General features: G+C 40.8%; 1 protein-coding gene across 1 annotated transcript in view; it reads right to left on the bottom strand.

The window, feature by feature from the left end:
• The window catches only part of ATF6 (activating transcription factor 6), an 81,856-nt gene that overhangs the window by 47,573 nt on the left and 8,249 nt on the right, over nt 1–26,034 (bottom strand). Inside the window, exons 8-14 of the mRNA XM_050901099.1 lie at nt 22,035–22,220; nt 21,517–21,608; nt 11,217–11,360; nt 9,248–9,367; nt 8,215–8,317; nt 6,983–7,047; nt 2,734–2,848 (exon numbers count right to left, since the gene is read on the bottom strand). Of these exons, the coding sequence (XP_050757056.1) occupies nt 2,734–2,848; nt 6,983–7,047; nt 8,215–8,317; nt 9,248–9,367; nt 11,217–11,360; nt 21,517–21,608; nt 22,035–22,220 (825 nt within the window). The remainder of the gene's footprint in view (nt 1–2,733; nt 2,849–6,982; nt 7,048–8,214; nt 8,318–9,247; nt 9,368–11,216; nt 11,361–21,516; nt 21,609–22,034; nt 22,221–26,034) is intronic.

Here is a 26,034-nt window from a genome sequence, read left to right on the forward strand (position 1 = left end):
TTGGACAAGCGAGCAAGTAACATGAGTGAACTGTCCCGTAACACCGAGGAGGAAATCAGTCCCCTCTCTCAGCTCCTAATCATCAGTGAAAAGGGAATTGTGGTCCAAAGAAAACGAAGTCAGCCGTCCTCAGGAGAAGGTGAAAGGGCACCTCCCTGGCTGGGGCCCTGCTGATGGCACCCCTCGGGCTGTGCAGGAGTCCTTTCTTCTGCACTCACAAAAGAATCCAAGCAAGTCATTTAAAAGTGCCTCAGGGCAGAGCTTGTCACTAGCTCAGGTTTGCCCTGTTAAAATAATAAATGACGTAATGCATAAAACTGCCTTCGATTTGAGGACATTTCATTCATAAAACAGAAATACCAACAGCTTTGCTACCAAATAAACTTCATAGATGGTTTAAAAAAGTCCCCACACCTCTCCTTGCAATAGAGCAGAGCCAAGCAGTAGGGATTCTGTAGCCCAAGAGAGACTGTTTCCAAGGACAGCTCTGCAAGTTGAAATGAGAGCTGACAACTTCCAGGTCATTAATCTGACAGGGTAAACAGAACCTATGTACCAGTACATGCATTCAGGTAGACTAGAGCAACGGCCGCAAGTGAAGAACTAGACAAACACTATTCTGCTTTTTGTTTGGAGTTTCCAGAAAAACTTTTATAATCAATTCTCCACTCCCTTCTACTCATCCTCAGGATATGTGGAGACTGGTGTCAGCTATATTTGTGTTGCTAGCTGAAAGAACAGCAGAACATGCCAAGCATTTAATAACAAAATTCCAGCCTTGTGACACAACCCAGTAATCCCAAGACTGGAAACTAACCTCATATTTCTACTCAGCATAAAACTCTAATCCTAACAAGAGCACCGCTATTTTTATTTTGCCTGAACCTTTTCTGAAGACATGTATCTCACAAATTAAGGAAGTTACCGTAGATCAGGTCGAACAGGGATGTGTTACCTATGTACATATGGCATCTACAGATCGGTAGAATCATGACAACACAGGCACTGCTAAAACTAGTTATGCTCATCTGTGTGCTCTTACACAGAATTGGTTGTAGCTAGATGAGCTGTTGTAGTTGCAACTACTGGTCTCCCATCACCTTGGGACCCCTCTCAGGACACTCCTATGATGAGGAAACAAATGGAGAGTTGCAGGGTCCTAAGAAAACTGTGGCTGGGAGTGAGCATGCATAGAACAATCTAATATCATGACTGCAAAATAGCAAGGCAGGAGGCTTAGTAAGTGAAGACCCCAGGTTCAGGCCAGGGCCACATATGCATTATAGACATGTCTAAAGGACTCATCAAGACCCCTGCAAAAGGGAGGAAATAAACTCTTCTACCCCCCAGTCCCTGTTTCAACCACTGCTTGCCTTGATCATTTCCACCACCAGATCCCAAGCAGCTTCTCACTACTGCAGCTGTCCTGGCTTCAACACCACTCAGGCTTGCAGCACAGAAAGTGCCATCAGACATCTGGAGTTCCATTTTAAAACCGCTTTTACTGTCACTAACTGCGCTGCAGATGTGAGGATGTGCCTGACAAAGTTGTAGCACAAGCCTATCCTGTATCCCAGCACAGACGGCAGAATTGCTCATCTGTCTTGACTTACAAGTCACAAAACAGCAGAAAAATTGTGCCACTGCACGCAGCCCTGTATAGCTGCAATATGTGACACATAAAACTGCAAATGCAAGTGTTTTAGGGGAAGAAAGAAATAATATTATGTTAAGCTAGCAGAAATAATTTGTGCACAGGGTACATTTGTTCCTATATCCAGAAGCACAAGAGGTTTATACACCTATTAAATAAATATCCAGGTAACTATTCCGATTATTGGACTGCTACCATGCGTAAGTGTTTAACCACAGGGTTCATGTGCTGTCTTGCCCTGTGTCCTGGTTTTGGCTGGGACAGAGCTAATTTTCTTCTTAGTAGCTGGTACAGTGTGTTTTGGATTTAGTGTGAGAATAATGTTGATAACACTCTGATGTTTTAGCTGTTGCTAAGCAGCACTGACCCTAAGTCAAGGATATTTCAGTTTCCCATGCTCTGCCAGCAAGCAGGTGTGCAAGAAGCTGGGAGGGAGCAGAGCCGGGGCAGCTGACCTGAACTAGCCAAAGGGGTATTCCATACCATAGAACGTCATGCCCAGTATATAAACTGGGGAGAGTTGGCCAGGAGGGACGGATCGCTGCTTGGGCATCGGTCAGCAGGTGGTGAGCAATTGCATTGTTCATCATTTGTCTTTTCTTGCGTTCTATTCCTCTCTTTTTCTTGTTATATTTCTTTTCATTACTGTTATTATTATTATATTTTTATTATTATTAGTTAGTATTAGATTTTATTTTATTTTAAACTGCTCTTATCTCAACCCACAAATTTTACTTTTTTTTTCCCCGATTCTCCTCCCCATCCCACTGGGAGGGGGGAGGAGGGAGCAGCTGCATGCTGCTTAGTTGCTGGCTGGGGTTAAACCACGACACCCTGGCACTACAATATTTTCTGCAAAGCTCTCTTTCCACTCCTAACTGTGATGGGCATATTTTGCAAAGACCATGATCTGGCCATATTACTGTAAAGGATATACAGAAGCATCACTTATGAAGAAACAAATGTAGCTTCAACCTTGACTAGGTCATCTTTTGTATTACAAGGAAAAGACACTCAGTGTTAGAAACAGTCCTATGAATACACATAAAAGGCCAGTATTGAACAACTACTACACTTACTCTGCGAAATGACACCACGTAGAACGTATCCTCCCTTCTGTGAATAGCTTCAAAAAAATCTTGATAGCTCCTTGGAGAGGCATAATACACTTGCAGCTCATTCCCTGAGTTCCTGCTGAAATAAAGAAGAGGGGAATGTAATTATTTTAGACAAGAAAGTTAACTTCAGTGAGACAATGACTTTAAAGATCTGCTTTTCAAAAGAACAGCAGCTCTTCATCCATTGAGGGAAGCATGAGGAATGTTAAACACAAGTGAAGACAGTGAAACTGCTGGGTATTTTTTGAAAGTTCAAGGTGCTTTAAAGGTCTTGCTGCAGGAAACTTTTCCAGGCTTGATTTTATTCATGCTTTTGAGGCTGGCAAAAACCCGCTTGCTAGCTCAACAGAAAAAAAAAAAGTTTCAAGTCAACCTAAAGTGTCTGAAAAATTGCGATGATTTCTGGAAATAGATTTTAGCAAATTTTAGAACGAAATGTCATTCTGCAATAAAAAACTAAAAAATCAAAACATTTAAATTTTTTTTTTTTTTTTTTTTTTTTACTGCTAAGGATCCAAACCACACAAATTGAAAGAAGTGCAAAGTTAAGCATAAACAGAGCTTTTCATTTACTGTCAAGTGACTACCCCAGCTTCTCTCTCACCCACCATATTTTTTTTTTTGCTTCTCTTTGGTCAACTCAAAGATTTGCTCTTGATTTTCAATTTAGACAGTGGAGCAAAAATAAGATATTCACATAATTCTGGCTTATCTTTTTCACAATTCTCGTCTTACGTATATCAGACATGAGGAAAAGACACTCTGTCTAAACTATTCTAAGCAAAAACACTGACAAGTTATACAATAATGGTACTTAGCCACTGTTTATCTTGGAAAGGTGAGAAATTCCCAGCACATATTGCTATCATGTATACTTCCCCAATGCCATTCAAAAATAACATATTTAATCAAATTGGAAAACTGTACTTATACAAACCATTAGCTGGACCTTCAACCAGTCATTTTAATTCTTTCCCACTTTAATAGCATACTGTCTGTTTGCAGTATTTGTGGTAAAAACACTGATCAGGCTATCCCTCCCAAGCTGTCTTCTGCTGACCCAGATTTTAAACTATGGTGGCTGACTTAGATTATTTTGGTATGTTTCTAAAATACACATAACTGTGCACCCAAAACAAGGCACAAATCTATCATCAAGTGATTTTCTTGAGCAGCAGTGACAGCAGACCATCATTATCTCCTCTCTTACTGCTAATACAGTCCTGTTGCAATTGAAGGACTGTAGCTGCCAAGCCAGTTGCCCTTTAACAGGATTGGGGGTGTAAGTCCTGGGGGATCAAAAGCAGGCAGCTCTACCCTATACATCCTCTTTAGCAGAATTATGCAAGTGAGAAATCAGATCACATCCTTCATACACAGGAAACAACGACTGGAGCTAATTTGAGCTTGATTACTCATTCGTAAAAACACGTAGGCCCACCAAACCACCCCTGAGATTCAGCATTGAAGTTTTACTGTGATAAAAGGCATCACGCCCACACATCGCTCAGTAAAACACATCCTGAAAACTGAAACAGGTCCCACAGATCCGTTTGCTCGCCCACACTCAAGAAGATACAGCTAGACCTAAAAAACAGCCTTTTATAATTCTAAATCCAGCCATGGGAGAAAGTTGTTCCAAAGCACTTGGAAACCACTGGGCCTTTACAAAGCTCTCCTGGGCCCATGGAATAAGTCTACCACCAGTCCCAAATTCCAAGTGATACCAGTAATCCACTGGTATTACACCATACTTACCTTTGGGCATTTAAGACTATAGACTCCACTATAGACTCCTCCATGAAAGGAAGGGAGGAACTTAAGATCTGAAAACAGGTGCAAAGCTAGCAGTTGTTTTAGTAATACGTTACCATATTACAAGAAAGCATCATATTACGTTGTGTATATTAAAAGTTCAAAAGGCACTTAGTTATGCACCACAGAGCACTAGGATGTTGCACATATGCTTGTTTTAAGAAGCAATGAGGTTGTGGACTCAGTGCTTTATGCACCAAGAACCACAATTTCAATAGTGCAAAATTTAGAAACAAAAATAATTGGAGAGTCCCAGTTTGTATCTGGAGCCCTAAATACACAGTTGCAGAAACCCTCATCAAAATTACCTCTGAAGAAAGCTAAAAAGACTGAAGAGAGCTGGGGGGGGTTAATGGTTTTCTTTGAAATCATCTTGATTTTGATCTTTTTCCTCTACTTTGACTTCACTGCAATACTTTTCAATCGATCAATTTTCTTTTGGAATCCAGGACCAACGTGACAATGTTGGTATCATCAGTGCTACAAAGATAAATCTACATCCTGCTAATGTCCTCCTGTTCATGGACTCAGGTTACCAATAAGGGTGTTCTAGAATGTAAAGGTCACTCCATTTCCAGTCACAGCACTAGTATTAAAAATTAAAAGCCCTGACTGTATACTCCACAAAAAGGCACTTGAATCATTAATAAAAGCTTCAGGGCCACCTACAAACATTTACATTACGTATCAGGAAACCTAAAAGTGGTTTCATTTTTGGTTTTACACATGTGCAGAGACAACGCTAGTTCATTAACATTTCTCCACAGGCAATGCCTCAGGGGTAGCATCAATGACAAAACCGAATAAACAGCACCTTTCCTGTCTTCCCAATCGATGAGGCACAAGCGCTGCAGAGAGGACGTGGGGTGCTGGCAGGCAAGCTGAACGCAAGCCAGCAGGGCATCTTGGGGGCAACTGCATACCGGGCTGCATTAAGGTCAGGGCCTGGAGCGCAGGATGTACAAGGAGAGACAGGAGACAGAGGGAACTGGGCTTGTTCAGCCCGGAGAAGAGGAGGCTGAGGGGGCCTCATTGCAAACCTCAGCTTCCTAATGGGGTTACAAAAGGAGACGGAGACAGTCTTTTCTGACAGAGACACAGAGTAAACCTGAAGTTAAACCTACTTTGAGTAGGAGGCTGGACTAGAGATCTCCAGAGGTCCTTTACAACCTAAACTACTCTGTGATTCTATGATTTCATGGAGCATCTAATAGCTGATGGCTCTGGGAGGAACTGGAAGTCTGTTCTATGTTCTTAGCAGTTCCAGGACAGTCACAGCATGCAGCTGCCATGACTCACTGGTCCTGTTCATTTAAACATCATTCATCTGGGGGGAAAAAAGAAAAAAAAAAAAAAAAAACTCACTTCCTTCTGAGCACAGCAGATTATTCCATGCAGAGCTCCATGATGTTGCAGACTGTTTCTAATAATGCAGATTTTTTTTTTTTTTTTAAGAGTAATGCAGGCATGTATATTAAACTGCCTTATGCCATGGGGCTTGTCCGTCCAGTCTTTGGTTAAAAAAGACATACTTCATCTGCCTGTAGAACTAAAAAAGCTTTTTCTTTTTTTCTTATTAGTCAAGACACATCAAAATTTCGCAGCCTGGATTTCATAACATTTGCCTGCAGCTTGCTACTTTCTCCCAGGCTGATCCTGCTTTCAAAGCAGTAATGCAAATGGAAGGGCCACAGCTGTCTTACTTTCAATGGCAACATTTCAGGTGTTCTTCTCAACAAAAAGTCCACTTTATACTCCATTCTGCTTACTCCTTTTTGTCACTTCAAAGCAGAGAACCTTTTAAACACTGTCACAGAGAATTCAGGAGAGAGAATTTTTGTTTCCTTAAGCTTTTCTCTCCAGTTCTTCCTGTCCCCAGGGAAGAGGGACAGGACAGGTATATGGGATGGGGGCGGGGGGAGCAGGGGGAATCAGGAAACTCTGGGTTATTATGTTCTAATCATCAGGGAAAATCAGGAGATGAAGACAAACCATGCAGATAAGATGTAATGATACTTTAACTTTGTCAAAATTATTTGGTAATAGCTATAATGGCTCTCTACTCCTGAAGATAGTGAGAGAAACCTTTCTCTTACCAGACTCTTTGAAATCTTCTTATGAACTACTGAGGTTCCTCCAGATATTCCCAAGACAATCCCCCCTTTTTTATTCCCTAAAGATTCAAATCTGTTTAGGAAGGGACTCTGCAGAGTGACGTAAAGGTTTTCTTACGGCTCATTGGTAGAAAGACCCCAGAAGAGTGGAGCTGTGATACAGCTAGCACCTGGCTTAAGAAGCCTGACAACAAGGTGAAAACTGGAATTCTCTACCAGCTGTTGGTGAAAAACTAGATTATTAAGTAGAAAGCAAGAACAAAGCAGTTGTTCTGCCTTACCTGAGGCTGGTGTCTGTGTAAGGCATGGCCATCAGCTGGGAATCTGCCTTCTCACTGAGGGAGCTCTGAAAAAGGGGGGAAACAAAAAGATGACACAAACTGAAAACAGTAAGCATTTCCTTGGTTTGGCACTACATAAAACATGATGCACATCTGTAGCAGAGAGTGAATATATAAGGGGGTGCAGAGGTTAATCAGTGTCCTGAACAATAAATGTACGTTTTCCCACTGGTGAAACATGAAGAACTGAAATGGCCAGCAATCAAGCTGGAAACACGAAAAAAGCAAGTGTTTTAATACAGCCAAATTTGAAGTCACACATTCAGAGACAAAGAAGGGAGGCTGGCACATACACAGTAGTTGCACATATTGTGTCATCCAAGTGCAAAATTTGCTATCAGTGATGTCAGATTTGCAGAATTCTTCTGAGGTCACATCCACTTTGTACCACTGCCAAAATATACCACCCACAACACACTTCTGGCATTTGAAACACTAGAAGCACCTGAACTTGCCCTTCTTAAACGTTCTACCATTCTCCTTTGGACACCAGTGAGAAGAATCTGAAGTTTAGTATTCAATAATTTTTCTCTAGAAAAGTGTGGTATTTCCCACATTGTTAAGTTCAATTTCTTTTAAGGCTGTTACGAGCTCTTAATCAAATGAAACACTTTGAAAATTCATCGTCTTAATTTCATCCTCCCTATTGGTATGCCATGTACATGAAAGGGATTTTAAAAAATGGGAAATATGAGCACGAATCTCATAATTCTGTAGTCTTACCAAAAATGTAACCCTCTAGCAAAAATCTGAAAAAATGAAATAGAAATATTTCAACAAAAACAATCAGCTGTGCCCCTTAACCATAAGCCAGATGAATGTACTGTAGGTTATATTTCTCTCCATTAACCAACTGCTTATCCTTATCCTTACACAGCCTTGCAGAGAAGTCATAAAAGTCATTTTAGAAAACACTGGACATATTTTGATGACTGCTAAAAAAATTAAAAACCTTTAGCCTGAATCCACGAGCAGGAATAGAAGAACTTTGACAACATAAGAATCAACCAAGCCCAGCAATTTAAAATGGGAAGTGTTGGGTACCCTAATTACAGGCACCATTGCTACTTTTGTCTATAATGACAAGTGCAGACAAGTAAGAGAGAATATTTTGTTATGTTGTCTGAAATTATCTTGTCATTCTATTGACTCACCAGTATAAACCTGCCTACCTGCATAACCCGTGCTTTCTGCTGTTGGTTATTTGACAACCTTCTAGATCTTGTTCGTTCCACTTCATGTCTATGAACCCATCCTCGAAGTTCATGATTCAGCCTAGAAAAACCCACAGCATTAACAGATGTTTCAAAGAACAGTGGCAGAATTTTTTAATTTTAGAAAACAGTTTAACTAGCCACTACAAAGACACTGCAGATTACTACTCTTTACCTTACGATACCTTATTTTTAATACCAGAGTAAGAAAATATAATTGCAAGATTAAATTTATGAGGGAATTCTTCAGGAAATATCTACAAATTACTGGGGTCCTGGAGGTTTCAATATAAAGCAGATACAGTACTTTCTTTTGCCCAATGAACAGTAATTCTGAAATTACTGGAAGGACTACTGAAATTTAAAATCAAAAGTTGATCAGTTCAAGACAAAATATTGGTTAGGAAGGCTAAAATATGGCAAATAAATTTCAGAGGAAGATTGGACAAAGCAGAACGGAGATAAGGTTAGTGATGCACTCCTATCTTTGGAAGAAGTAGAGCTAGGTGTTTTCTAACAGTGAATAAAGCACATCTGCAATGTCAGGTTAAGTCTGCTTGTATTGGAAGCTGAAGAGTAGGAGCCCATCTTTTATGTACTTCAGATGGAACAGGCTTTTAGCTGGACTTGATTTCCATATTATAAGCATTTCTACATATGAAGTGATTTTTCTTTTGAGTCATGAAAAACCTCCAGGCAATCAGAAAATTGTTATTCGGTTATTGCTAAATGACCAGTGTCAAAACTGAGCAAAAATCATTACCAAAAACATCAAAAGATGACAAAGATCCAAGTCAATCTCCTGCCTGCATGGCAGTAGACAATGGACAGTGCAGACGCTTACAGAGGCACTGGTCACATATTGGATGAACACTATGAACAGACAATAACATCATCCAGAGCTGACTGTCCAGTAGCACTCACCCAACACACAATTTATATCTAAACTCCTAATAAAAGCTTAAATGCTCAGAAAAGGTTGTTTGCTCACCTGAGCGACTCTGTCCGGTTGATCAGGGGCTGACAGGGGGGTGGTGGTGGTGAAATATATAACAGTGGTTCTTCTGAGACTATCATCAGTGCTTTGTTATCAGATACAGAACGATCATACCTGGGAAAAAAAAAAGACAAAGACATCAAGAAATCCCTTAAAATAGTTTTTCATGAAGCTTTGACCAAATCCAGAGAATAAGCACTACCATCAGCAAACCCACAAAGGTTACAGCTGCTCCTATGGGACCTTTGAAACAGGTGAATAACAATTTCTATCAAACATCCAATGGTCTCAGTCAATTCCCCAAAGGGGTCTGATAGCACTCAACAGACAGTTGAGCATTAGCAGATGTTGGATCTCTTCCCAAACAGGCCAGATATTGAAAGAAAACGTAGCCTGTAAAATATTCCTCATAATATGTAAACTATGAGATCTCTGCAGAGGCAACTTTCTCCTTCATTCCAGAGCTGTGCAAGATTTGCTACAGAAATACTAAATTTATTAGCCACTAAAACCATGCAGATGTAAAGACCATGAGCTATACGACAATGGAGCAGCCACAAACTATATTACAACTGAGTGGAGAGGATTTACATCTCCAACAGTCTCCAGAAGCTAGCTTGGCTTTGATAAAAAGTGAAAAAGAGCACGTATTTCAATACAAAAATCCACAGCACTCTCAGCAACAAAGCAAAGACTAATATTCCTTTCTCCTGGTTATCTGTACCTCCTGAGGGGTTAACTACTCATCACCAAATACCTATTACAAGTTCCTCTCTTGATAGGATATCAATATAATAGCCTTAGTCCTCTTGGTTTTGACAGAGACTTGTAGCTCCTAAACCTCAACTTCTTTCTGAAAAATCAGGTATAAAGAGCTTGTGAAAGCCTTATTCGCATTCCCCTCCCTTTCCCAGCTTTCTCTCCATCTTCATGTCTGCTTCTCCCATTTACTGCATCTAGAACTGACAAAGGAGAATATGCAGCAAAGAGCTCACAGCTGGCCAAAAAACAGGGTGAAAGAGTGAAAAAAAAGAAGGAGGTACAGGCAGTAGCATATCCTCCTAAGAGAACCACTCTACTACTACGTTGCATAAGTCATGGTTTGAAACGTGCCACATAGGACACAAAGCCCTCACCGTGGCTACAGCCTTAAAATGCTCTTGATTTATTGCCTTCTTTCTGCATGGCAAAATACATTAGGGCTTTCTGCACATCTGTGCCTGGCTTTGTTCAACCAGCCAAAACACTCTACTGGAAAGGGACAACCTGATAGGATAAATCTTGTAAGGGAAAAACATGAGCTGGATTAGCCAGACTTCAATCTGGAGACAATTATATCTTCACTTATGCACCGAATGCTAGAGATCTAGGAAGCTTGAAAGCAACTATATAACTAAATAATGGGTAAGCATAAGGATGGACTCAGATTTCTAAAAAAGTACAGTGCTAAGTTCAGAGTATGTTTTTAATCGTGAACTTCCCTAGTCTTCTCTTGAGCAACTAAGAAAATAAATACTCCAGCTTGAAAAGTAAGAGGAGATAGATAATATGACAAACACCATAACTATGCAAGCTAAAATAAAGATCCGGGAAAAAAGCAGACAGATGAAGAACTGAAGGCGGTCATGAAAATCTCCATAACATACACTTGTTAATATGCTCTCTTCCACCACACTGTCCCTAACACCACACAGCATAGCCATGTGTACACTTCTGAAGCTCTACGTATTGGGTAATCTTGGAGATAAAACATCGCATTCATTTGAAAAGCAACCGGGTAAACTTTGTTAAATAATAAAAAAATAAGAGAGATCAGCTTTCAAAACACTGTGTTTGTAAACTCAGTTGCTCTATAAGACCAGCAATAAAACTGGCCAAAAAGGTTAGCAAACAGAAGGGCAGTAAGGTCTAAAAGTACCATTGCCCTCTGCCACTTAAAATATGTTAAAGGTTTTCATCTCACTTATTACTCTTCTCGGGAATGATGTCCCCAGGTATTTTCTGAGCTGTGCTGGACTCCTGGCTAGCTGAGAACTCCAGAAGATTTCTGGTCCGGTGGCTGGAACTCGCAGTGGAATCAACTCCATTGGGATCCTTTTCGAATACACTAGAAAACATAATAACCATAGCAAAATGTATCACATATATAAAGGGTCTGCAAGACACTTTTCTGTAAGGTGTTAAATACTCAGGTGGATAAGATTCTGGCTGCTGCTGTGTTATATGCATACGGTTCATGTCATACCTAATGTAAAAACATGATGTCTTGTGTCATTATATTACTGTCATTCAAAGCATTAGTAGACAGAAAAGCAATTCTGTTCTCTTCTTCAGTTTTAATTGTTCAAAGGATTTTGATGCTCTGGTTTTCATGTTCCCCCATAAGCTTCACCTGATGAAACTGAGATCAATCTGTTTGTAACCTAGATCTGCAGGCATAAGAAAATTACTTATACTCAAATCAAAGTACCCCTGAACTTTAACTTTCATCAGCCTAAAAGCACAATTGACGTAGTTTATATGAATACAATATGTAAGGAAAATACAGCTACCAAATTCCGTGCAGCTGCAAGCCTGGAATATTATGCCAGACATCTAACAAAACCGTACACAAACTTATATATATTCAATTCTACTTGGATTTAGAAACATCGGCAGGGCTGACAACCCCATCTACATAGCAGCAGCAGGCCATGGTCCCAGATACCCTGTCGTCCCGATCTGTGCTTGCGCTGACTGAAGGATCTTCCCCTGGGGGCTGCTCAGCCAGCCAGCCATGCAGCACAGGAACGTCTGCGCTCCTGTCCACGCAAAGCAAGGCAGCAACATTTCACACGCGAGCTGGAAACATAACCAGACAACTGCTATACGAGATCAACTGCATCCTAGTTCAGAAGGGTGATTTACAAGCGAGAAATCCTGAAAGCACAAAGGGAATACTTCAAGATATCCTCTCCAGAGGCTAGCTTTACCCTTTCGTAAACATGGTTGCTTCCTGACGTATGTATATTTACAAAATCAAGTCCTAACCTTCTTAGCTGACAACAGCAGAGCATCACCAGCAGCAACACGGCGAAAATACAAAAATAAAAGACGACCCCAGCATGCTGATGAGATCTTTGCCATGCATGTTGATCACTGCCTACAGAGTACATTTTAATTCATGCCCCACCTCTCCCGTGTGGCAGAGCATAAACTCTGCAGGGGAAGATCTCATTTTCCTATTTGTTACATGGCATCACTTTGCAACAGGCAACGAATACAAATGGTAATAACAAAGGCAAGAACTAGCAAGGAGGGCAGATTAAATACTCCACAACTAAGCAGAAGGCACACAGACATAGTTGCCTAGCAATTCCCTCTCTTTTGCCAACACATTTGCGCTCCTGTTAGCAGTAACCCAGGTCTCTCTGTGAGTAATTGTGTCATGTTCTGCAGAACTGCTGGAGCCAGGGCAATCCCAGATACAGGCTGACGTCGCTTGGACTGCCTCCTCTCCTTCAGGTTTCCAGGCAGCAGCACAGAATCAGGGCAGCAGAAATGCTACAGGCTCTGTTTTCACTAGTGACAGTGGGCAGAAAAGTACTTACAGACAGTTTCCTTACTGTATATGTACACCAGCATCCAAATGTCTCATTGCTTCTACTGCATAGCATGGAAAGCTGGATGGTTTATTCACAGCCTCATACATCAGGCAACACCAGGCTATCCAATTTTACAGAAACAATCTCCACTATCTACTATATTTTATGAGATCATGTTTCTTCTCTTCCAATGAAAGCATCACCACAGCTGGCAGCATCTCAAGCCCAGAACCAGAGCTCAAAACGAAGGCTGATGCTTACAGGGATGCCACACGTTCCTGCTGGAAGTCACTCATCTGTGAAATGTCCCTACTCTACCTAATTTGGAGCCATGACAGCTAAAAACATATGGAAGTTTATTCATGAAACCAAGAATATCCATCAGAAGATCTGAAAGTTGTAACTCTCCTGCAAACCGTTTCTCCACAGCCTGAAGCGTATCAGCCATCCAGTGCGTTGATGGACCTACTGGATCTGGCATTTTCTCCTATCCTACTTCTCTCCTTTCCTGTTCAAAATGGCACACTGAACCAGAGAAACTTTCCATGTAATTATTTAGTTAAAGCTGACAAAAACCTAATCAGTAGAATTGTAACAAATCTGGATTTTTCCATGATGGTTCTTCCTTCCTATTTGCCTCGTTCTGCAAAGGCAATTCTTGTTATTTCAAGTTCCAGCTTGGCAAGGTGATTAGTTTGAGGCGAAGCGCCACAAGCAACACGTTGCTACTCCAGTTCACCCTGAAATCTGAACAAAAGCGGAGAAACCCAAACCAAGTCCATCAAGGATAAAGATAAGCACTGCTCTTCAATCACAGCTAATCTTCAGTTTTTGTAATTTAGTTGTTTTAGCTGTACAGCCACTTAAAACCACACACACCTCATTTTATTATATCAGCTTTAATAGAGAGGAAATGTTTATTTTTACTCTTCTTATGCTTAAAACACCTTAATCTTGTCATCAAAATTAAAATTTCACTTTTGGCAGCAGCAAAGTATGGGATGTTTCCCAAATAAAGAAGTTATCTTCAGCAGCAAAAGACAAAGGAGGAGGCGAACAGAGTACATTTTGCCATCCTTACAGGCATAAACCACGGCTCCCACTTCTGAGAACATGGGCACCAACTTGAGGACAAAATATCATATTATTTATGGTATTTATTCCAATGCCCCTTCCTTTATCAGGATTGTTATTTTCCACAAAATGCTTCTTTTGAAGCAGGTCTAGCAGCAATTTCTGCCTTAAGCTACATGGGCTACATTTGCCTCCCCTTTCCCATTCATTTTTTTAGGACCTTGAAGATGATCAAAAGCTTCCTTCTCCAAGTCTCAAATATGTCTTAAAAAAAAAAAAAAATTCCCCGTCCTTGCTCCTTTGGTTTGTGGCAATGACTGAAAACCAAAAGAACTTTCACTTTGTATAAGGAAAAACCCTGCAACTTGAAATACTGCCCTGCTTCCACCTTCGAGTTACCTGGGGAGTTTTGTTAGTGTTTTCCCCATCTGAATAAAAGATGTTGTTGTTCTGTTGTATCATTTCTTCCCCTTCCTTTCTCCCATGAGAGGTCACTTGTGGAGTTTGTCTGTAAATAGGGCTACATCTTCAGGTAACAGATAGGAGAGGACATATAGGTAACAGTCTATATCATCTGACTTCTCATTCCCAAAGACCTTTCCTAGCCAAGTAGGTACATGAGGGTATGACACAGGATATCAGAAATATTCCTCCTTTGACATCTCAAATTGACACGGAGGGAAAAGCATGACTTAGGACCAAGGAACCCCCTTAGCAGCTGTGACAAAGGACGGACCTCTCCTGCAGAGCTCCATCTGGAAACACCTGCCCACCTGAGGCACACTGAGCTTTACAAGTGCTAGGCAGAACAGCAACAATACAAGCTGGAACACGAAGGGTCTACAGAGCAGATCCCAACACCATGACACTGAAGATGAAGTCAATATTGAACATTTAAAAACATCAGGTAGAAGAGGCTAGAAACAGTGAAAAAGAAAGGTAGATGATCACATTCAGAGGGAAAAAAAGCTTCTGAAAAACAGTATTTTCAGCTATCAATAGTTGCTTTAAAAAAATGTTTTAATATGACAGATGGTAAAAGCATGGACAATTTTTTCATTCTGTTGGGCTACAAGATGAGAATTTGGAAAAGAAAGAGCACTTTAGCATATCTGCCCTGAGCAAGTCCTACTATTTGCAGGAAGTGAGTTACTGCCCCACATTAAAAGTCAAGAAAGACTGAAGCTGAGAAATGGCTTTACTGGACAAGACAACCAGTTAGAAGTTGGAAGCTGGAACCTTTTCTGTTTGGCCACACTTACACACCTGGGGTGCCTACCAAGGCTTTGCAGCCTGCATTTGGACATCCCAGATACCGTGAGCATTAAAGGGTTTTCACACAGCCACAAACACCCTGTCCAAGCTGGCTGAGTTATTGGCTTGTTTAAGATGCAAAACCAGATCCAAGGGAAAAAAGAAAGAGCCACTAAATACTTCATGCAGATGTTTGTTCAGAAGTGTAGATAAATTTGATTATAGGAGGGAAAGAAAAGCAACACTCCTGTCATGGTTTCTCCAGGCATTCAATGGCACCTGATATTTTAGCTGTATTTTTACTTCTTTGGTTTGAATGTCAGTTTGATAAATGTGAAAGCAAGTCTTGCCAGGAGCCCACACTAAATTTCATTTGTACTTCTGGCTGAACAAACCCTGTGCACTTCAAGTTTTGAATACTGACATTTAAGTTATACAGTAATACGTACACGAAAGCCAATAGTGATATCATAATGAAGAGTTTTCTGGGGACAGAACCACCTCTGAATATGAGCTGGGATGTTTCCAATGGGCTAAAGTTGACATTGCAAGGACACCAACCGAGGACCTTGTCCTCTTCCTAACTGATTCCAGACAAGGCTGCCACAGTGCCAAACGCTCTCTGGAAAGTATTGCTCGTTTCTTATTCCCGATGAGGGCACCATCTGCTGACAGCAAGGCACTACCTTCTCCTGCCAGGCTGCTCCAGAGCTATCCTCTGCGAGTGCTGGGCTGTTAAGAGGAGCCCAGCCTCTTTCCTCTGCTGAGGAGGATAAGGAAAGCAACCCAAACTGGAGGGACGATCTCTGTGTTTTTCTTGTGTTTTGCTTTCTTTAAAAAGCAATTTATTTTTATAAAGCTGTTAGAAAAGAAAGGAAGAAAGCAAGTATTGACACCCAGAGCATTTATTTTTGCTTAGAAAACTATATACAGCTATTTGGAAGTGGGCTTGCCTTTATTGCCAAAGCTTGGGCAGGCCTGATATAAGCAGTCTCAACTGCAACGTTCATTCAGGGCAAAAACTTTCTGTATTTCACTCCCAGCCCGGCCGATGAATGCATGGAGAAAAGGGTAAGTTATCAGCAAGTGCATCTGGCATTCTGCACAGGCTCTGCAACTGCACCAGCAGCAGCAGGACAAGGCAAGCGAGCACAGCCAGGCCAAGGCACAACTCTGCCAGGATGAACATGTGCCCGTGATCAGTAAAGGAAGGAGGAAAGAATCACTTCCCGCTCCTGCAGTTGTAGTTTGTAAGAAAATCAAGGGTATTCAATTTTATTCAAGCACCAACCCATCAAAAGAGGTTCCGAAAGGTCTGGAACCTGAACGCAAGTCCAAATTACTCAACCCGTCCTTTTTCTCCCGATTTCTCTCTCTCTCTTCAAGGAGAAACTACAACACAAGACTAAAGGTGTGCTACAGAAGCAGTTTTCTAGCTTTGCGCCATCTCCAACACGAACGTCAACTCAACTCAGCATTGAAACGTATTCTTTCAGTGTCACAAACATAAAGTAAGTTTCCCGTATTAGAAGTGTTAACAGCCACAAATGTCTTCCGGAGCTTCTGCTGTTTTTGCTAAAACACTCAGAGGGCTCCGTATTTCCTTGGCAGCCAGAAGGAGCTGGCTAACATGGCACTGTTGCATGTCTCTTGCACTCATCTAATAGTTTTCTCTTCACATTTCACCAGTTCCTCTCTACTAGTGTGTAAGAAATTAATAGCCCTTTGACTGTCACCATTTGTATGTATGTTTGTTAGCATACTTCAGGTATACATCACATTTAAGCCTATTAACCTCCTGAAGATACATGGAAGGCTATTGAGGCTTGCAAAAAGCAGAGAAACAATGCTTTTCTATCCTTCACTAAGTGCAAAAAAGCCCAGATTGGACGAACCAAGAGTAAGAAACTCACCCTGTTGTACAGCCCACGATTCGTGGTTCTCTGTTCTCAGAACATCTTTTAGAGATGCTTCAAGCAGTCAGCGCAAGTTTAGACAACACTATCCAACCTGCAGCTGAAAGAAATTGTGGGCCATGGGTACAGTGTTTGATGCTCACAGTTCAGCACCACTCCCAGATCAGGCTCAGCTGGAAGGTGGTAACGGCCAAGCAAGGAGCCTGGCTGGGGAGTTCCTCCTCCATTACGCTGCAAGCCATCGGTGGTTTCAACTAACCTGCCCAACTTCGCACTGGAATGGAGTGAGGAAGGAGCGCACACACAATCAGGAAGAATTGTTAAGGCAAAAGGAAAATAAAAAAAAAAATACTGTGTTTCAGTTGCTAGTCATTGCCCTTCATTTTAGGCAGGTGCCAGACACATGGCTTTAGTCTGCTCAGCACATATTATTCAAGAGGACATTTGAGGTGGTTGCAAACATGCCACGATGCTGCTTGATCTCACAATGGAGCTCACCTGCTAGGGCAGCACAATGGTGAGATCCAGACCATACTGAGACCTTGGTCCAGGACTGGCTGCTGTGGGTGGGCTCTGCACTGACAAACCTGAGCACACAACATACAACTCAAACATCTCTGCAGCAACACAACACTTGCTGCATGGGATGTTATGGTAATGAGATTAGCTTCTTTGCCCACACAGCTAATGCTCCCTTTAAGGGAAGTACAAAATTATTTCTCTAACTTTCTGACATCCCACCACCGAGTTATCCCTAGGTTCCTGCTTGCCATAAGATGAGTCTGTTTCTTTAATCAAGGAGTCCAGCACTGAGGCTCAAACAATAGCAAACTTGCACGAAAACACTGCTGAGTGCACCAAACCTCAGAAAAATCCTGCTCTCCCACACACCAACTCAAGATTGCTCAGCTTGAGTAAGGGCTCTAAACTATACTGACACCAATACAGATGTGCTCAATGGATGGTGCTTTCAGCAGCCCAAATCACACGTGCTCCAAAAGCTCAGTAGGCTACATTAGTACCGACTAGCAGCCTGAAGACTAGGAGGGATGCTAATCTGGGTGCTGATGAAAGTCTTATGTTTTGATTACTTCATCCTTACAAGCAGCAGATCATGGTAGCATGCAGCTGAACAACCCCTGGGTGATTTCCTCATTTTTAGTAAAAGATGATTAATCTTACCACTTCTGGTTTTTTTCCCTAATGTTTGTGCTACCAACCTAAGAAATGAGACACACCCCTAAGTCTTTCAGGAGTCAAAAATCACTGCTTCCTCATTTGTTGCAGTCTACGACAATAGCAGACAAATCACTATTCTCAGCTACACAGGCTGGTGTCTTTATTTGCAGATTGCTCAGTGGATCTACATTTTTAATAGATTATTCAGTTTCCAGGATAGTCCTGGAAAGTAGAGGAAAACCCATCAGGACACTCCAGAGAGGAGCTGCAATGAAGTCTCTACAAAAGGCCAGCAATTCTAGTGCAGCTGCTGTAGGTCAACAGGACACAAGAGATTTTGAAGCAGCAGCTTTACTTAGCTCCATCAATCACCACCTCAGTCATCCTCCACCACAGCTTAAGAATTTTTGGTTACATCATCAAGTCTGTTTTCCAGTTTGAAAGGGGTTCCAGCCATACAGAGCTGGCCAACTTGTAAGAAAAAACAAAATTAATAAAAAAATCACACCACCTTCTCAAACCCCTTGTTCCAATCTCGTTGCAGATCTGCCTTTCCTCTCTCCAACTTCAGATTTTTCTTTGTTTTCTGTCCACTAAATATCTGAAATGGTAGTTAGGACACATTCTGGCTGGCTAACATCTTTATAAATGCTCTAAGACTGTTGTTAGATGATGACCACCATGTAAGCTTGAGCAGACTGATTAGGGGGAAAAAATAACTAGTTGAACATTTTTCATAGCCAAGAAAATAATGCTAGGGCCACTAGCAACTACCTGGCTTACATGCTTTGCTGCTACTGCCCCAAGAAGCCGAGATGCAGAAAATTTACCTTTTGCATCTTCTGTGATCGTTGTCCCTTCCCTACCTTTTATACATTAGTTGGGTTAGTTTCCTGCAAATATTTTACTACCACATGTAGGACTTGCATGAAAAAAACCAAACACACAAGACAATTTATATTCAAATGGGAACAGCGAAGAGAAACAAAAGAAAAATATTCCCAAAATAAATACATGGATTGTTTAGACTAGAACACGTGCTTGGTTTCCATTTGTTTCAGCACTGTTTGTGCTTGTTTAACACATTTTCAGATCTGGCTGCTACCCAGGCACAGTCTAACACAAATGTGGAAATTAAACAAGGAAAAAAAAAAAGCATCTAGGAATTGTAATAGTTTGAAAATTTTCAGATTTCATGTTGTAAGCGATAAAAAAAAAAAAAAATGCACAGCTAATTAGATGTTTCTTAATGCCAGAAGTGAGCAATCTTTCAGGGGTGCCATGCCAGCTGAGAATGCAGCCGTGCTGACTGACACTGGCTGTCACAGAAGGCAAGCGCGAGGGTAGGAGACGCTGCCTCCCACAGATACCTGCCTCCAGATGTTGTGGTTCTAGCTCCCAACCCTGCTGCATGCCAAGGTTTGTGGGCTCACTGCCTTTTGTGCAAACACTGAGGGTTGCCAATTCCTGTCTTGCACCTTACGGCATGTAAGACTGGGGCAAGGGGGTGACCTCTGCAGGGAATTGAATCAAAATGTACCCTTTTCCCTTCATACATCTCACCAAACATTCTTAAATAATAATAAAAGGAAGTTTTTATAGATGTTAAATCCAAATCCAAATAATTCACAAAGATTAGAGAATAGTTCATTGACACACAGATGGGAAATTCCTGGGTGCCTTTCTTCTAGTATAAAGCAAATAGATAAAATAGAAACTTACACTAATAGAATTCCCGCTAAATTACTTCTGTTTTTAATAACTGAAAGTTTCAGTTTGCTATACAAAATATCAACAAACCCAGAAGAGTTTAGTAACACAGTACAATACAATGCAGAGTTACCATTAACTCTATACAAGCCACTTTCATGACCAGAAAGTATTCAATTCACATTTATATTCAATTTATATTTAATTTGACTTACATTCTTTTCTCAGAGATAATATGGTGCCATGTCCAAGACTGAAGGATGTTCTGAAAAGCTTGCTGGCAATTAAGCAGACTGGACTAGACTCTCCCACCTAAAATTTCTCCCAGCTTCAGAAAGATTACTGGTTCTATTAGTTCTCACCAAGTGTCCCTCAAGTGGTAATCTTTGCAAATGCAGATGGGATGTACAAATCAATTGCTTAGTATCTGGAAGCTGATTTTTCTGCCTGATAGTCAAAAATCCCAATACAAACCCTAAATGCACTAAGAAATGGTCTACCTTAAAATCACCCATATCAAAGTAAAACCATCAGCTGTATTTCACTGCCTGAGATAAACAATATTTGCAATAAGTGCAAATACTTCAAAAGTAATTTCAGCTTTAGCAAATTTTCTAATATTATTACAAATACAAACACCAACATTGTAAAAGTTTATCAGAGTCAGAAACAAAGTCTTTCTCCAGATTTATCTCATCCCATTCCTTTAGTTTGACTGGGGTTTTGAGGACAAATGGAGACACTGCTGACTGGGAATCTACTGAAATATCCTCCCCTTTTCAAAGTGAACAGCTTCATATAAAAGGTCTTTATGTTCCAAAGCCAGGTTAAATAGACAGATATGTGCAAGAAGCATCCCTTTTTAGTCTCCTCTCTTCCACAGATTTCTTTATAAAGTGTCTGGGAAGTAATGCAGCATTTCCTTCCTGCTCTCTGGTTCCTATGCCCCACTGATACAGTTCGAACAAGAGAGGTTTTTGATTACAACTTCAACTAATTAAGGAGAGGGAACAACCTCTTCACCAGATCTAGAAGACAAGTAATACACGGCTTACACTGTAATGAGGAAGATTACAACTAGACACATCTAATGGTCAGGATTGCAAAGCACTGGAACAAACAGTGGGATTTCCTGCACTGGGTACTAGAAGCAGCTTAAACTCATAGCTATTGAGATTAGCACAGGTATAAACAAGCAGATGAGCTCTCAGTGTCTGTGAATTTTTTTCTAAAAGGATTCTAAACACAGCTCTTTAATCTCTTCAGGTATAAATGGAGGAGACAAACTACTGTACGCTGCATTGATTAACAAAATGCCAAGCCAAGAGAAATTAAAAGTACAAGATCTAGCTCTTGCTGCCAGAAGGATTCCAAAAGAGGAACCGTTATACAGATGAGTCTTCCCCGATGCAGGAGGAGAGTAAAGGACAGAAGTCAGGTTTCAAGCTCAAGGCTTTAAAACACAACACTGCCTGTATTAAAGATTCAAATAAAAATCGCAGGACAGCAAACTTGCTATGCAAAGAGGAATTCCTAGGCAGCTTACCTCAATGGACCATAATTCAACATTATGAAAGCCAGTATCACCATCACACATAGGGTCCTTCTCTTTGGAGATGATACTTTGAGCTTCTCGTTCTAGACAGGAAAAAACAGAGAAGACATGCAATAAAAAAGGGGCACAGACATGCAAAAGTATGTCAGAAGCCAAATACACCAAATTATGCTTGCTTTTTAGATTTATATTTGCCTAATTATGTATGAATACACGCCAGGACTACTTAAAAATAAAACTCTTCTGTTTGTACATTATATTCAGCTTCTATCCAGTCTATCTTATCAGTGAAATCTTCAGAAGCACCATGGAATAGAGAATTAAAAGTCAATTAGATAATGCGACAGCTGTCCTGACCTAGAGTTGGTGAAAGTCCTGCTCAGAGTGGGAGGCTAGGCTAGAAACCCCCAAAGGTCTCCCAGTCAACATTTCCACGATTCTGTTCAAGTGCCTTCCACCTGAGCAACTGTCTTTTATACAGAAGTCAGATCTTCATCACAATCTCTTACCTCTAATACTACTTCATCCAGCTGCCTCTTCAGTGTGCTGTTTTCTTTCTTGAGTTTCTCGTTCTCCAATAAGGCTGCCTCCAGCCTCGCCTCCAGTCCCAACATGTATTCTTTCTTTTTCTTCCGTGACTGAAAGGCTGACTCCCGGTTTTTGATCATGCGCTGCTGCCTTCTCAAGACATTGACCTGGACAGAAAATACGGAGGCCTGTTAATGATCCACAAGTTAAAAGTGCCTCTATTTCATGCATAATTTCTGCTCCTCTACTTTGTCAAAAGTCTGCATAGATAGCTTCCTGCACTCTGCTTCAAATCAGCTGAAATGTTCAGCACAGAGGCAACTAGGAATCACAGTATACCTCCAAGAGTTACAGCTCATGGATAATGAAAAAACAGGTCCTGCGCTGTCTCTATTTTCTCCTGCATTCTCAACCTTTTATGTGTAGGGAACACAAAAAGTATAATCGAGCAGCAGTTTGGTTCGATCAATCAAATCACAAAGACAGAAAATACATATCCACAAGTCTGCAAGGCAGCATGAATGTCTTTTACCTTCACTTTACCATACACCATTTTATAGGCTACAGTCACCTGTTTTCTTAACTGGAGAGTCCTACGGTTTTTTAGTCTGTCCTGTACGGAAGCCATTTCCACACTGATTACACCTGTTTCTGTACCTTTTCCAGCTCTGCTATATAGTTTTTGAGATTTTGAATACTGTTGCTGACCTCAGATTGCACATTCTATGTGTATCAAGCACTTACATGGCAGTTTAAATGCAGTGTCTGGGTGCATCTATACTAGCATTTTAATTCAGATCAGGAATGTGGCTTTGATGCACATTTCCTGATTGTCCCACTTAATATGCTTTGGTTCACATCACAGAACAGCCTCCGATATAGCACACAAACTGGATTCCTTCTGGATGAAGCTAAACCAGCAAATATACTCCAGGAGGGCACATAATTCACTCCAACCACTAGCAGGCATTCAGTCTGCCAAAATCAGACTGGGACAGTTCAAAGTAACATCCCCCCATCCTCCAACAGTCTTGATGACTCTGATTTTTTTCCCAAGCAGGAACAGTCTATCATCTTTTACCACTTACTCATTTTGTGGTTTGCACTGAGTGGGACGACCTAGACTGAAAGCATCTTGCTGCTGACAAGGATAACGATGACTGATACTGCAGAGCTATACAAAACTACTTGAAATCCCGAGTTTAAACACTACTCTGTTCATTTCCTTTCCCTCACAGATTAGCAACAGCAACTCTGTTTTTATTAAAAACAGAAGACTTCCATCACATTATTAAGCTACAACAGGATGTGCCTTAATGATGTTTACATTGAAAGAGAACTGAATGCTGTATCTTACACAGACCTGATATCCTCCAGTAGCTACCAACACATGCACTGGCGTATCTATTAGAGCATGAAAGCTAAAGAAAAAAGATGAGAACCGTTCTACAAGTATCAGTCTAGGAAAAAATAAACAAGTCACAGAATAGTAACATCAACAAACTCAGATTTTGCACCAGTTAAGGTCTGGCTGCTTAAAGAACCTTAACCATAGCTTTCTGACTCTCCCCTGATTATACCCGCACACAGACAATATGTTGCTCTAAGGCTTTGGTGTCTGCAAGAAAAATGGGCTACGGGCCGTTTGAAGAAGTCATTCTTCTTCATGATACTGCAGTCTGGTGACAAAGACTAAGAAAACACGTTACAGTGCATTAACATTTTGGGCTGTCTCCATGTTGATCTAATTGCTTTCTGTAAAGATCATTTATTATATGTCTAGTCTGCTGCCACCAACAAAAGTCTGTGAAAGTGAAGCTGTTTGTACTTATTCCAGTCTCTCTCTTTAGCAGAGAGTGGAGAAGGAAAAGATTTTAACATATTTTCATTGACACTAAGCTTTGTCTTGAATTTTTAAGTGCTACAATACTTAACGTAAGAAAACTTCTGCAGACATATAAAAACTTTGGGGAAAAAAAAAAGATTCAGGCTAGCCAAGGACTGCAGTGTATAGAACACTCCAGTGTGGGGCCAGGATCACTTCAACTGTCCAGAGATGAAATAATAAGGAATGAGTTCATGCAGCAGCTTTGGCTTGAGTTGTACAATATTCCAAACAAGTAGTTACATTCCTCTTTTTTAAAAAGAGGTTTTGCATCATGAAGACAAACAGAGAAGACCACATTGTTTACATCCATTCTTGTTTGTAGACCTGCTCAGACTTATTCACTACCGGATAGCTTTTGACTAAGTGTCTGGAACCTCCGGCAAATCTACCTTCTTCCCTGGAGAAAACATGGAGTTAAAGCACCAGTGCAGTGTTTGTACACCAAGAGTACATCCTAAGGTACATCTATCGCTGTTTCAGACACTACCAGCTACATTTCAGATGGTATTTATCTAGACTGCCCTCCTTTACTCAGTGTTCTCCAAACACTGTCAGGAACAGCAGCTCTTCTCAGTCCGATTCAAGGTACTCTGTGCAATAACTGGGTTTCAGTCTATGCCACACCAGTTTCACTTCCACTCATTTCTTAAGCTCGCTTAAATGTAACCCAACTATTCGCGTCCTTGAGTTATTTTGTTTTAACTCACAATCCTTAAAACAGTTTAAGGTCCTTGGTCAACCCCCTAGCGCTTGCCTGGCTTTTGTTGGGGAATAAGCCACAACTGCACACCTGATCTACCTAAATCCGATGCAGGAAATGGAAAGAGTTGTGTGTGTGAAATAGTGCAACAATGCTTGAACCTGCAAGCAGTATGGCACTAAGCATTATATAGCTGGCTTGGCATCAAGATAAACATGCCCCTTACTTGAGCATTTTGATAATCAGAAGAGAGAGGGGAACTAATTTATAATGTCAGACTGCTTGAGCAACATTGCTTTGCACAAGTGCTGAACAAAGATTAAACGTAGCAAACACCTCTGCTAACCTCCTTTGCAGCCTCCCTCTTTGTAGGTTGTATTGTATTAATTTACCACTCAAGATAGTAACTTCTGGTTCTCAGGAAACACAGACTATAAAGGGAAAACATTGGCATTAAAATCAAACATTAATCAGTGATGCAACTTTTGCTTCCTAGCTTTAAAAACTACACCACCACTAACACACACACACAAAAGATTTTGTAAATATGGAGAAGTGAAAGGTTCATTGCAAAACCTTGCTTCAAACAGTACTAATTAGATTCAGACTGTCCTCTATATTCAGAGTCCTTACAGAGTCATGCACTTTACAAATAAACACTGCTACCTCAATTTAGTCTTCCAAAGACAACTCAGTTCTGAGCAAAATTTAACCTCCATTCCAACGCAAGCTGTATTTCTAGCACAAGGCAGTAAGAATGTCTCTCACACTTCACAGAGTTTTTGGTACACACACTGGGAAAGTTAACAAAGAGCTGAAAGTACAAACCATTTCAACTATACATTGGCTGGCTTCTTACCTCAGCTTATGAAAGCTGCTGTCTTCAAAGATGCATCCTAAATGTGGGAATATAAAACCTATGCAAATGTTTTCTCTGTTCTTCTGAAAGATCCGGGTTTTCTCGTCTCTAACTCAATAGAACACAACTTGACTAATGAGTTTATTTCATATGAAAATTACCCAATGCACAGCACAGCAAACAGGATTCTTTAACAGAAATCCACACTTATGTTGAAGTAATTTTGTGTAATCTAATTTTTTCTAAATTTTCAATATTTTTTTATCAACAGAACTGGGAGGCAGAATTAAATCCTTTCTCACTACAGAGTGGAAACATGAGAGAAAGGCCCTATAAGGACACAACTAAACTGGATTCCCTCACACACTTACCGTTTATGTCCTCATATCATTTGCAACAGGAAAGGCAATCTGCTTTTTTTAGTTAAGAACCTCCTTCCTTCAACCGGAAGAGTGGCTTGCTTAGACAGCGTTTCTTTTGTCCACTTTCCTAGTGGAAAGTTCTTCACCAGTTTCCTAGTGAAGAGTGACTGCA

This window comes from Gymnogyps californianus, chromosome 8 (assembly GCF_018139145.2).
Source record: "Gymnogyps californianus isolate 813 chromosome 8, ASM1813914v2, whole genome shotgun sequence".
Lineage (NCBI taxonomy): Eukaryota > Metazoa > Chordata > Aves > Accipitriformes > Cathartidae > Gymnogyps > Gymnogyps californianus.